Source organism: Ceratotherium simum, chromosome 19 (assembly GCF_057802395.1).
Source record: "Ceratotherium simum simum isolate JZ-2026a chromosome 19, ASM5780239v1, whole genome shotgun sequence".
NCBI lineage: Eukaryota > Metazoa > Chordata > Mammalia > Perissodactyla > Rhinocerotidae > Ceratotherium > Ceratotherium simum.
In genome coordinates this window covers 48891610-48905464 of record NC_141918.1, presented here as the reverse complement: position 1 = coordinate 48905464, position 13855 = coordinate 48891610, and the positions used below count along the sequence as shown (strand labels likewise).

The following is a 13855-nucleotide window of genomic DNA, read 5'->3' as shown; positions in this document are numbered from 1 at the left end:
CAGTACTCTTAAAAAGATGGAGGTCATGAAAAACAAGGGAATATTAAGAAATTGTCACAGATCAGAGGAGACTAAGGAGACACAACGACTAGATGCAATGTAGGATCCCAAATTGGATCTCATAAGAGAAAAAAAAAATAATGATAACATGAATGAAATCTGAATAAATCTGTGGTTTAGGTAATAGTAATGTATTGGTGTTAATTTCTTGGTTTTGACAAATGCATGGAGATTTTGTAAGACAATATCCTTAGTGGGAGCTGGGTAAAGGGGACATGGAGATGCTCTGTATTCTTCTTGCATTTATGTAAATTTAAAATGATTCCAAAATAAAAAGGTTTTAAAAACTGCATATGAGACTATGCTTTTGTTTATGATAACTTATATAATTAGTGCCAACACTCTCAATGATAACGACTAGACCAAGTGGACAAAATATATAAAAACATTTATTTAAAGCCATCTGAGAGCTATCAAGAGGGTGAAGAATCACCTTCTCAATATCAAGAAGAAAGATGTCTAAAGAGGTAATTAGTGTATTGTGACAATTTTTGTCCTGTGGGCATTTCCCTGTCCAGAAGACATGAGTGAGAGACTGAGCAGTGCTTTTGACAGCCTTGCTGTACTAGGAGGACAAAAGTTGGATTCCAGGACTTGTATGAGTGGGACTTGGATAAATCCCATACACTTTGGTTTGGACTCCAAAGACAGGAAGCCTAAGAATGAGGGTAAACTGGAATTATAGAAGCTGTCATTGGGTTACAGCACAGCTTTGAGTCATGTAAGTGTTCCAGAAATGTGAATCCTTGAAATTGGATTAAGATTATCCATATTGCCATTGCCTGGCAGAAGCATCAATAAATCCTCACAAGATGAAGATAATATCTTACTCCTCAAATTATTTCTACACCTAATTTTTCAAACGCAACTTCTGTTATGCAAAAATAATCAAGATTGTGAGGATATAAGACAGCATAAAAAAGAATCAGCAGATGAAACAGAAGTAAAATATATCCACAAAGGTCAGATATTAGAATTATCAAACAAAAACACTTAAATAATTGTTACCTTATGCTCAAGGAAATAAAAATAGAATGTTAAAAAATTAAATATAAATTTTTTATTAAATTAAATTTTTAAAGATATATAAAATTTGGATATAAAACTAAATACTAAAATGTTTGAACATGAACCAAAGAGAAACTCTAGAACTGAAAAATATAATAAATAAAATTAAGAAACTACAAATAGTTTCAATAGCAGATTTTACGTAGCTGAAGAGAGAATGAGTGAACTGGAAGTAAGTAAGAAGAAAATATCTAGAATGAAGAATAAAAAGCCAAAAGGATGAGTGTATACAAAGAAAGTGTAAGATATAGTGTGCATACAGTGAGAAGTTGCAAATTATGTTTAATTGTATTTATAGAGGAGAGAGAATGGAGAAGGAACAATATTTGGAAAGTTAATGGTTGAATTATTTCCTGAACTGATGAAAGACATCATTATGCAGACATACCAGCCAAATAAATCCCAATCCAGAAAATAAAAAGGTATCATCTATAGCAGCACTGGTCAATAGAATTTTGTGCAATGATGGAAATGTTCTTTTCCATGCAATCCAATGTGGCAACTGCTAGTCACATGTGGCTACTGAGCACTTAAAATGTGGCTGTGCAACTGAAAAGCTGAATTTTAATTTAATTTGAATTAACTGAAATTTAAGTTAAATAACCACATATGGCTAGTGACTATTGTATTGGGCAGTGTGGATCTGGAGCATCACAGCAAAACTACCGAAAAAAAAAGACAAAATAAAAATCTTTTAAAAAAATCAGAGAAAAGACACTACAAAGGACAATTATTAAATAGCTACATTTTCTACATAGACAATGCAAACCAGAAGACAATAAAATGTGTCAAAAGAAAATAACTGCAAACATACAATTCTATACAGCAGAAATACCCTTCAACAATGGAGGTGAATTCTGTTGTATACCTAGTTTAACCCATAGGCCATATTAGAGATAAATTTGCATATTGGGCTTGAAACTTCTGAGCTACTAAGACTTGTTTCTGGTTTCCCTGAGAAGTCATCTTCTCAATGTGGCTCCTTTGGCTCCCCCAGGAGGGTTTACCACTCTCTCTATACCCTTCTGCAGTAGATTTATACTATCATTTTGCATTTACTGGTTTATATGTTTGTTTCTCTTACTTGACTGTCACTTCTCTGGAACATTTTGAACATAAGCACCTAATAATTATATTTCAAGTGGTATTCAAAAGTGCATCATTTTAAAACTAAAGGTTAATGATACTAAGATTATTTCACAGTCTCTTGTCTGGGAAACATTGGAGATAAGCATCCAAAGTTTTAGAATATTCCCATGTGTTATATTGTAAGTGATATCCAAAATTATATTACTTTAGAACGGAAAGGTACCTTAGGACAATTTATATATTAAACTAATTCATGTATTAAAGAAATTCAATCTCAAATTAAGTGACCTTCCCGAGGTCCCACAAAGACTAGAGCCTGGACAAGAACCCAGTCTTCTAATCCCATGTACATTCTTCTATATCACGATATCTCAGAATTAGGACTCTTTCTACTTATTCTCGATCCAGCATTTCTATGTCTCCTCTCCATGCATGGGTGGTTCAGTGGTAGAATTCTCCATGTCTCCTCTAAACCATTTTTGAGTTTAGCAATTACCAACTTTTTAAAAATCAACTTTCAGTCTTTACTACAGTATGAAAGAAACATTAACCTAGGAGTCAGGGGACCTGGATTCTTATCTCAGCTTTGTTACCAGTTGAGCTGGGAGTCTTGGAAATATCACCGGCCTTCTCTGGACCTGTTTATTCCAAAAAGTAGCATGTTTCACAGAGTAAACTATATAAAATGAAGCAGATATCCTAGGAGACGTCTGAATTCAATTCTTATTCTTAAATACTCTCATTCTACTTCAAATATTTTGAACTACTTTTGGTTCCTCACCTCATCCACTTTCCTATGAGAGAGAAATAGACTTAAAGAAACATGTCACAGAGAAAGTTGAGTAAGTTGTTCTTAATGGTCACCATCAATGAGTAGTTTTTAGTGAATGTCTAGGAGTGAAAATAATATAGCCAGTTAAACAAACAAACAAATAACACTTCTGCTTGTTCCATGTTGGCAGGTTGACACCGTCTAAAGGATGGAGAACCACCATCAACGCAGGGCAAGGATGCTTTGGGGATACGCATGTAACGCATATGTTATATATCTATCTAAGTACATTTTATATTGTTCAACTAATTTCTGAATTGCACCTTTTTTTAAAGGTAAAGAATAGCTTTGTAAATATTAGATAATTATTATTCCTGGGGAAACACTGGATCCAGATAAAAATAATAAAAATTCAACTCAAATTATTCTCTCCACACTCCCTCCCTCCTCCTATATCCTCAGGCCAGTCTGGCCAGGAATTAGGTGCCTCTGGGCCCAAAGCAGGTTGAACAGCTGTTTGATTTTTTGTTATTTTGCAGATTGAGATCTCTGCTGGGAGTGCGATTTGGTATTTTTTCCCCTGAAACTGATATTTTTGAACATAGAATTTGAAATACAGTGAGGCACTGGTACACATTCATAGAATAATAGTGCCAAAGAAGAGTGTGATAGATTTATGTCAGAAATCTAACTTTCCCCCAGAAGTGTCTTCAGCCAATCTAGATAACCCTAGATTGGCTGAAGTGGACATGATAAAATTTGAATACAGGGTTTCGGAACATGTGAATGCAAAAAATGTTACTAGCTTCACGTGAGAGGACTAGTGAGGAGAGAATCTCAAACATGAGTATAAATAGAGGTGTACATAAGTTTGTAGCACAAAAGGAGCTATACCACATATACTGAAGGGACAGATGAGGGAAATATAATTAGAGAATCCAAGAGAGTCACTATATCAAGGTTTGGGTATTTGAGAGACTATTACTACAACTACTAACAACAACAATAGTTATTATTATTATTATTACAGCAGCAACAACAAAAACAGTTAATGCTAGCAGAGCACTTAGTGTATATGTCTGTCAGCACTACTCCAATGCTTTAAATATAATAATTCTCTTAATCTTCTTGACAATCACATCAAATAAAAACTATTGTCATTATTTCCAATTTAACGGAAGTTAAACTGAGGTACAGAGAATTTAAGTCACTGGCTGAAGATCACACAGCTGGTAACAGGTGAAGCCACGGTTTGAATCCGTGGCTTAAAACCAATGAATGAATCTAAAATCTTAACCACAGGATAAAAGATGCTACAGAAAGGCGGAACACTTTTGAATTAAGCATATAATTAAGCATATAATAAGCAAAGCCTGACCAAAGGAAAGAAACCCCACTGTAGCTCTATGTGGTGACAGAAGAAAAACATACAAAGAGTGACAGAATTCTCTTTTATTTAGGTCCTTCATGTGAATTATATTTTTTCCCAAAGTCAACACTTTTGTTCCCATCTTCAGACCAGAATACACACAGATCTAAGGCTTCCTTTAAGGTTTCAATCCTTTTCCAATCATTAGCAATCCTCATTGTCAGAAAAGTCTCTTCATATGTAAAATTAATTATTGACGTTCCAACTTAAACCCATTTCCTCTTTTCTGATCTTTATAGGAGATGGGAGACACATTCTAGATGAAGGTAGTTAAAATTCTAATCACTTTGGGTTTTTTTTTTCCTTTTTATTTAATAACTCATTTAAATGTACTTCTGCTAAATCCTATTTTAAAATCTTCCTGACATTAATTACTGATATATTCAAGTCTTTCTGACAGGCCTATTTTGCCATCGTAAATGTACTCATGGTGACTTTTCCCATCTTACCTCTCCATTTTCTAAGGGGTGTATCTTGGAGTAAAATGAAGTACAGATGACCTCATCGTCCTTGGCATATGATGGTGGTCCCGTGCGGGGATGGATGTTGTAGAGGGTGATACACTCTGTGTCCGTCACAGCGTGATACTGCCAGGGCTTGTATTCAACATCATCCAGTGAGCGTTCCAAAATCCAGTTTCCAGGCCGAGGGGAGTTGGCCGCTTTCACAATCACATACGCAATCTGGAACACCTGGGGAAGAGGGACAATAACAATATGTAACTTTGAATTCCAAAGTATTCTCATCATTTTATACCAAATATAAGCCTTAAAGCTACAGTAGATTTTATTTCAGATTTTATTCCATAACTTTATTATGTTTTCTGAAATGATTTTACTGTTACATGTTCATATTGAATACCTTTGTCCTAAGATGAGATGTTTCATTTTGACAGCCAGGGCTTTAAAAGAAATGGGTTAAGATGGGATTTTAGTTCTCTAACAACTCATTGACATCATTCCACCTAATTTTTAAAGTTTCATGATAATCTTGATCATGGAAAGCGTTCGTGACATACCAATTTACTCAACGTACTGTGTTAGCATATAAAGTATGATTTAGAAATTCTATGCGTGGGTAGTGCTTGATAGTTTAGAAAACACAGTTAATTACATCACCTAATCCTCAGAAAAGTACCATTTAGACAGAGTTAGTGTGGTGCAGCAAAAACAACATAGGGTTTTGGAGGCACAGTCTGTGTTCAAACTGTGCTCCCAGCATTTATGTGACCTTGGGCAGATTATTTTACTCTTCCAACTCCTAGCTTCCTTTTTCTCCAAATTATGGTCAATAATAAGTCCACTACTGAGAGACAACTTGCATTAAATGAGATAATGTATGCAAGTCCCTAGCAAAGGACTTGGCAATAAATGCTCAATAAATTCAATTCCTCCACATCCCCAAATAGAAAATAAGGGAGAAGAAATTCTAGGGCACGCAGACAACTGTTTGAAACTGGAACATATTAAATAAAGGGTTTCTGTACTTTTGTACAAGAGGTAAACATGTTAAAAAAAAAAGAGAGAAATAATGAAAGGCATCACGTTACTATAGGTCAACAGAGTCACAATTGAGGAGAATGTGGCAATCCTCTATTTTCAAATCTACATAAAATTTGAAGACATAAAAAATAATATTCAGGATGTTTTGTAATAGTGCATGTGTGTGACTTTACCAATGCAGTCCAAAACAACACTGCACAAACATTATTGAGTGACATTTATGTGCAATGCCCTGGGTAGAAAAATAGATACAAGCTAGTTTAAATTACAATCCCACCGTCCACGGATTGATAATATATTGTACTCATGAGACAGATGAAAAGGACACTAACAATAAAGCAACATGGTATGCTCTTGTTTAGCAAATACTATAAGATATGGGGAGCTTGCCAGTTCTAGGCTCTGGGTGATTGGGGTCACTGGAAGGGTACTACTGGGAGGACAGACCCACTAAAATGTGATGAAAGGGCCTGCTGGGCTGCAAAGGAAATTCTGAATGGAAAGTTCTAGAAATAAACTTTATAATTTTGACATGAGAGCTTTGTGAACTCAACGTGCACACTGTCTATGGTAAACTCTAAGGGATTGAATTTAAAAATACGAAAAGTTGCTTTACAAGAGGTACTACAAGTGGTCTGATGCTGGTCTGTTGTGATCTTTACTAGAAGGCACTTCTGCTTGTGTGCCATGAGGGGAAAATCATGAGCCATCAAATGATTAACAGTAGGGTTGGTAATTGCCTCCTCCACACAGTTGTGGAAAAACTGGTGGTTAAAATGCTGAAATGCTTCTATATCTGTTGATAAATCTCTGTTGCCCAAGCCTCGCAAATGCCTCCACTTCACTGAGACCATCTGGTTAACCTCAGGATCGCAAGGAACAGCCAGGACATGTGCTCGATTGGTCTGGGCTTTGACCGTTCTGTTGTATTGAATATCAGTCCAGGTGGGAAATATTTTGAATGTATATTTACAGAGGTATACAGAAAAGTATAATTGCAGATAGACACACATATCTATGCATGTGCATATAAATACTTGGATATATTCAGACATTTTGGCGAAGAACATCCATGAACCTATTAAAGCTGTAACCTCCGGGGTTTGGGAATAAGGAGTCAAGGAGACAAGGAGGAGAGCTCATACTTTTCATCCAATATCCTGCTATATTAGTTGCAGTAACATGTCTTAGTTTTTAATAAAATTATTTTTAAAATAAAGCAAGATAAGTATCAGAGAAATGACAAGAGTAGGAGTAGGAGGGAACATACTCCACCAACCATTATACAAAATATTTGCTGTTTCTACATTTTTTAGGTGTTATTCATAAGGAATTATTTCTCTTAGATACTCCATATTCAACAACTCATGCACATGGAATTTCTTTAAAAAGAAATTCACTGTGGAACATCCCAATTGAGTAATCTGATACAACACAGAGAGATATTTGTCTCTACCACAAATATAAAACACTCTGATCCTAATTTCTGGTAATTCTAGAGTATTCGTGACAAGATCCGTAAAATGATAAAGAATACAAATAACTAAGTTGTGAGCTCCTAAGGACAGAGACTATAGCATTTATATCTTTAAAGATACTACAATCCTTATTATAACTCTTTTGAAATACTGGGTATTCACTATTTATTAGATTTAAACAACCCAAATCACTGTAGCATGCTTCCATGTCACTTCTATTAACTCAACACTGACTTTTTTCTGTTCATTAGAGCTTGAATTCCAGTCAACACTAGCATACTTCGTCACTTGCAGGAACTAAGACATACACTGCTCGGATGTTCGTGCTATTATGTCTCCATGAGCTTAGAAAATTACTTGAACTCTTTTACCCTCTGTTTCCCAATGTTTCTTTTCCAAAGTCAAAACCATGGAAGAGGTGATGAGATAATGGATACAAAGCACTACATGTTCTCTGGGAAAAAGAATCTACATAAATATTTCAAATGAGCATCTTTCCTTCCAAAAAAAAATTGCACAGAGATATTTTTTTAATAGAAAACAAAAAAAGGAAATAAAGCATACTTAGAGATTATAGGTACCCAATAAGACAAATAAAGATACACTAAGATTATGGAGAAAGAACTTTGTTTGGAAAGCAGCTCAGCAAGCAAACGCAGGAAGAGGCTAAATTCTCTTGGAGATACAATGTGGATTTATGACTTAGGGACTTCTGTGTTGGCTCTGGAATAATAGATGAAATCCATGAGAAAAGTTATACTGAAACCCCCACAAACGCTTTCTATAACTCAGTGTAACAGCCAGCATTAAGTGACATGGAAAAGCAGCCATTGCCTTAGAGAATATTAGAGGAGTCCCATTTCAAAACAATATCCCTCTTTCATTTATTTTCTATGGATTCTTTCACACTTCATGCAAAATTAATTAAATTAGTTGGCATGTAGTATTTTGAATAAACTTTTAAAAATGTGGTAGACAGCATTATTGAAAAACACAAATGAATAGAAGGATTCTTTGAAGGCGTCAGAGAAAGACTGAAAATTTTAACAGTGATTTTCTAAGTAGTCCAAAATTTTAATGACCTTAATAGGATAATTCTCTAATGTACCTATGCTACTTTTATTAACTATGTCTTATGTTTTCAGCAAGAAGACTCTTCAAAATCAGTAGTTATAGGAGAGGAAGTCAAGATGGCGGCATGGGCAGACTCTGAACTCACCTCCTCCTGCGGACACAGCAAATTTCCAACTACCCGTGGAAAAATTACCCCAAAGACAGAACTGAAAACGGGATAAGAGGAACTCCTGCAACAAAGGACAATCCTAATCGAGGTGGAAGAGGCAGAAACTCCCTTCTGGAGAGAAAAACTGCCGCCTTCACAAGCCGCCAGCTTCATGGCCGCCGGGAGCAGCGCACAGGTACGCAGCCTCCCTGGAGGAGCGGGGCCCTGAGCCAGGGAGCGCCCCCGCTGTGGGCATTTTGTGGACCTAGCACAATTGAGAAGAGTGCCTGCTACTAAAACACTGGAGAGTACCCCCAGAAAAGCTGGTTCACAAAGAAATTAAAACTGGCTCTTATGGGCCTGCCCTGTGGCTTGGTGGTTAAGTGCGCGCGCTGCGATGCTGGAGGCCCGGGTTCTGATCCCGGGCGTGCATCGAGGCACCACTTCTCCGTCCATCCTGAGGCCGAGTCCCACATACAGCAACTAGAAGGATGTGCAGCTATGACATACAACTATCTACTGGCGCTTTGGGGGGAAAAAAATAAAATAAATAAAATCTTTAAAAAAAAAAAACTGGCTCTTAAAGGGCCCACGCACAAACTCACCCATTTCAGAAAGCACCCTAAAATCACCAGAAAGAAAGGTGCACAGTGCTTTGGTGAAAAGAGACTCACCTGATAGGCCCTGAGTGCATCTCGGTGAGAGGTGAGACCTCTCCAGGGACTGAGACATTGGTGGCGGCCATTGTTGTGGCCTGGTGTGGGCGTTCTGACACAGACACCATTGGAGTTCTCCCTGGGGCCTGCTAGCCCAGGGGCTGCCCCACTTGCTAGAACACCAATTTAATCCAGCTCAGCCAGGGCAGGCAGCCCACCCTAGAGACTGGCCCCACCCAACAACAAGCCCTCAGACAACTTGTGGGCCTGCAGATTGGTGACTGGATTCTCTGCAGCCTGGCAACTGAGCCCACTTCAGTGGGGCAGGGCATGCACAAAGAGCGGGTGGAGAGTGTGGGCCAGTGGTGGAGTGTGTGGGGCTCCCACCGGGAAGACTGGGTCCACTTCAGGAGGTCGTGGCGCGCACACGGGGCAGGACTGTGTTGACTGTGTATGTGGACCTGTGGGCGGCGAGCTTGTCAGCTGCAGAAGACTTGTTCATCTCAAACACCCACATAGGGGGTTTGCCCCAACTTCCAAAGCTTGAAACAATTGGGTGCTCCCGTGCCTGAGGCCAGCCCCACCCAACTGCAATCCTCAGAGAGCTGACAAGAGACATAAACGCTGGAGGCTTATAGTAATTGAAAGGCCTTGAGTCTAACAACCTGCCACGCTGGGGGCCTACTCACTTAAAAGAAATACTGCAACACAAATGTGGTATTAGATCTTGCAGCCAACTGTGCTGGGGCTCCCCACAGCCAATAAAGAGACTGAAGGGCCCACAACAACTACAAGCAGCTGAGCATTACAACACCTGGCCAGGAGCATAACTTGGCCTCCCTGGGTGCCTACAGGGAGAGCAAACAGGCCACAACAGAAGGACACACGTAGCCCACATAGGGGTCACCCCTGGAACATTGAGAACTGAGGGAAGCACACTGAAGGCCTCCTAAGGCATCACTTACATAAGGTCACCTATCCAAGAGCAGGAGATGTAGCTGACCTACCTAATACGTAGACAAAAGCACAGGGAAAGAGGCAAAATGAGGAGGCAAAGGAGTACAGTCCAAGTAAGGGAACAGGACAAAACCCCAGAAAAGGAACTAAGTGAAACAGAAATGAGCAACCTACATGACAGAGAGTTCAAACTAAGAGTGTTAAGGATGCTCACTGATCTGGGGAGAAGAATAGATGAATCCAGTGAGAATGTCAATAAAGAAATGGAAGATATAAAAAAGAACCAATCAGAAATGAAGAATACAATACTGGAAATGAAAAATTAATTAGAGGGACTCAAAAGCAGAGTAGAGGATACAGAAGAACGGATCGGTGAGCTGAACGAAAGATTAGAAGAAATTACCCAAGCTGAACAGGTAAAAGAGAAAAGAATTAAAAAGAGTGAGGACAGTCTAAGGGACCTCTGGGACAACATCAAGCGCACTAACATCCATGTTATAGGTGTCCTGGAAGGAGAAGAGCGAGACAAAGGGGCAGAGAATCTATTTCAAGAAATAACAGATGAAAACTTCCCTAACCTAAGGAAGGAAACAGACATCCAGGTACAGGAAGCACAGATATCCCCAAACAAGATAAACCAAAGAGGCCCACACCAAGACACATCATAATCAAAATGTCCAGAATTAAAGATAAAGAGAGAATCCTAAAAGCTGCAAGAGAAAGTCAAGTTACATACAAAGGAAACCCCATAAGGCTATCAGCTGACTTCTCAGCAGAGACCTTACAGGCTAGAAGAGAGTGGCATGATATATTTAAAGTACTAAAAGGAAAAAACTTACAGCTAAGAATACTCTACCCAGCAAGGTTATCATTCAAAATGGAAGGAGAGATCCAAAATTTCCCAGACAAGCAAAAATTAAAGGAGTTTGTCACCAAGAAACCAGTGCTACAAGAAATGTTAAAGGGACTGATTTAAGGGGAAAAGAGAAGACCACAAATAGGAAAAATTATCTATTTCCATGATAAGAGGGTAATGGATACAAATGCACAAAAAAGAGGTTAGATATGATATCAAAAACATAAAATGAGCGAGGAGGGGAGTTAAAGAGTACAGCTTTCAGACAGAGGTCAAACTAAAGAGACCATCAATTCTGTATAGAAGAAGAAAGGAACGGAGAAGGACTACTAAAACACTGAGAAAAAAAAAAAAGTTAAAAAATGGAAGTAAGTACATACTTATCAATAGCTACTTTAAACGTCAATGGACTAAATGCTCCAATTAAAAGCATAGGGTGGCTGATTGGATAAAAAACAAGACCCATATATATGCTGCATACAAGAGACACACTTCAGACCTAAAGACACTCAAAAACTGAAAGTGAAGGGATGGAAAAAGATACTCCATGCAAATGGCAATGTAAAGAAAGCTGGGGTAGCAGTACTCATATCAGACAAAATAGACTTTAAAACAAAAACTGTAAAAAGAGACAAAGAAGGGCATTACATAATGATCAAGGGAACAATCCAACAAGAGGATATAACACTTGTAAATATCTATGCACCCAATGTAGGTGCACCGAAATATATAAAGCAATTATTAACAGACATAAAAACAGAAATAGACAGTAACACAATAATAGTAGGGGACTTTAACACTCCACTTACACCAATGGATAGATCCTCCAAACACAAGATCAATAAGGAAACATTGGCGTTAAATAACACACTAGAACAGATGGACCTAGTAGATACATACAGAGCATTCCATCCAAAAACCGAAGAACACGCGTTCTTTTAAAATGCACGTGGAACATTCTCCAGGATTGATCACATATTAGGCCACAAAACAAGTCTTCATAAATTTAAGAGGACTGAAATAATACCAAGCATCTTTTCTGACCACAACAGTATGAAACTAGAAATCAACTATAGGAAGAAAATCAGAAAAGCCACAAATATGTGGAGATTAAACAAAATGCTACTGAACAATGACTGGGTCAACGAAGAAATCAAAGAAGAAATCAAAAAATACCTGGAGACAAATGAAAATGAAAATATGACATGCCAGAATTTATGGGATACAGCAAAAGCTGTTCTAAGAGGGAAGTTTACAGCAATACAGGCCTATCTCAACAAACAAGAAAAATCTCAAATAAACAATCTAACAATGCACCTAAAGGAACTGTAAATAGAAGAACAAACAAAGCCCAAAATCAGTAGCAGCAGGGAAATAATAAAAATCAGAGCAAAAATAAATGAAGTAGAGACCAAAAAAACAATAGAAAAAATTAATAAAACCAAGAGCTGGTTCTTTGAAAAGATAAACAAAGTTGACAAACCTTTAGCTAGACTCACCAAGAAAAAAAGAGAGAAGGCACAAATAAGTAAAATCAGAAATGAAAGAGGAGAAATTACAACAGACACCTCAGAAATACAACAGATTATAAGAGAATACTATGAAAAGCTATATGCCAACCAATTCGACAATCTGGAAGAAACGGATAAATTCTCAGAATCATACAACCTTCCAAAACTGGATCAAGAAGAAGTAGAGAATTTGAATAGACCAATCACCAGTAAGGAGATTGAAACAGTAATCCAAAACCTCCCCAAAAATAAATGTCCAGGACCAGACGGCTTCCCTGGTGAATTCTACCAAACATTCAAAGAAGACTTAATACCTATCCTTCTCTAACTCTTCCAGAAAATTGAGGAGGGGGGGAAGCTCCCTAACTCATTCTACGAAGTTGACATTACCCTGATACCAAAAACAGACAAGGACAACACAAAAAAAGAAAATAACAGGCCAATATCACTGATGAACATCGATGCAAAAATCCTCAACAAAATACTAGCAAATAGCATACAACAATACGTTAAAAAGATTATACACCATGATCAAGTGGGATTTATTCCAGGGATGCAGGGATGGTTCAACATTCGCAAATCAATCAACATAATACACCACATTAAGAAAATGAAGAATAAAAATCACATGATCATCTCAATAGATGCAGAGAAAGCATTTGACAAGATACAGCACCCATTTATGATAAAAACTGAATAAAATGGGTATAGAAGGAAAGTACCTCAACATAATAAAGGCCATATATGACAAACCCACAGCTAATATCATCCTCAATGGTGAAAAACTGAAAGCTATCCCTCTAAGAACAGGAACCAGACCAAGATGCCCACTGTCTCCACTCCTATTTAACATAGTACTGGAAGTCCTAGCCAGAGCAATCAGGCAAGAGAAAGAAATAAAAGGGATCCAAATTGGAAAGGAAGAAGTGAAACTGTCACTATTTGCAGATGACATGATTTTATATATAGAAAATCCTAAAGAATCCACCAGAAAACTTTTAGAAGTAATAAATGAATACGCTAAAGTTGCAGGATACAAAATCAACATACAAAAATCAGTTGCATTTCTGTACACTAACAACGAAGTAGCAGAAAGAGAAATTAAGAATACCATCCCATTTACAATTGCAACAAAAAGAATAAAATACCTAGGAATAAACTTAACCAAAGAGGTGAAAGAGCTGTACATGGAAAAGTATAAAACATTGCTGAAAGATATTAAAGAAGACACAAAGAATTGGAAAGATATTCCGTG

The 13855-nt window shown here is 37.5% G+C and overlaps 1 protein-coding gene across 1 annotated transcript in view; it reads right to left on the bottom strand.

Moving 5' to 3' along the window:
• LAMA2 (laminin subunit alpha 2) overlaps positions 1–13855 on the bottom strand; it is a 575531-nt gene that overhangs the window by 381991 nt on the left and 179685 nt on the right. Inside the window, exon 4 of the mRNA XM_087444077.1 lies at positions 4868–5110. Coding sequence (XP_087300203.1) covers positions 4868–5110 — 243 coding nt within the window. The remainder of the gene's footprint in view (positions 1–4867; positions 5111–13855) is intronic.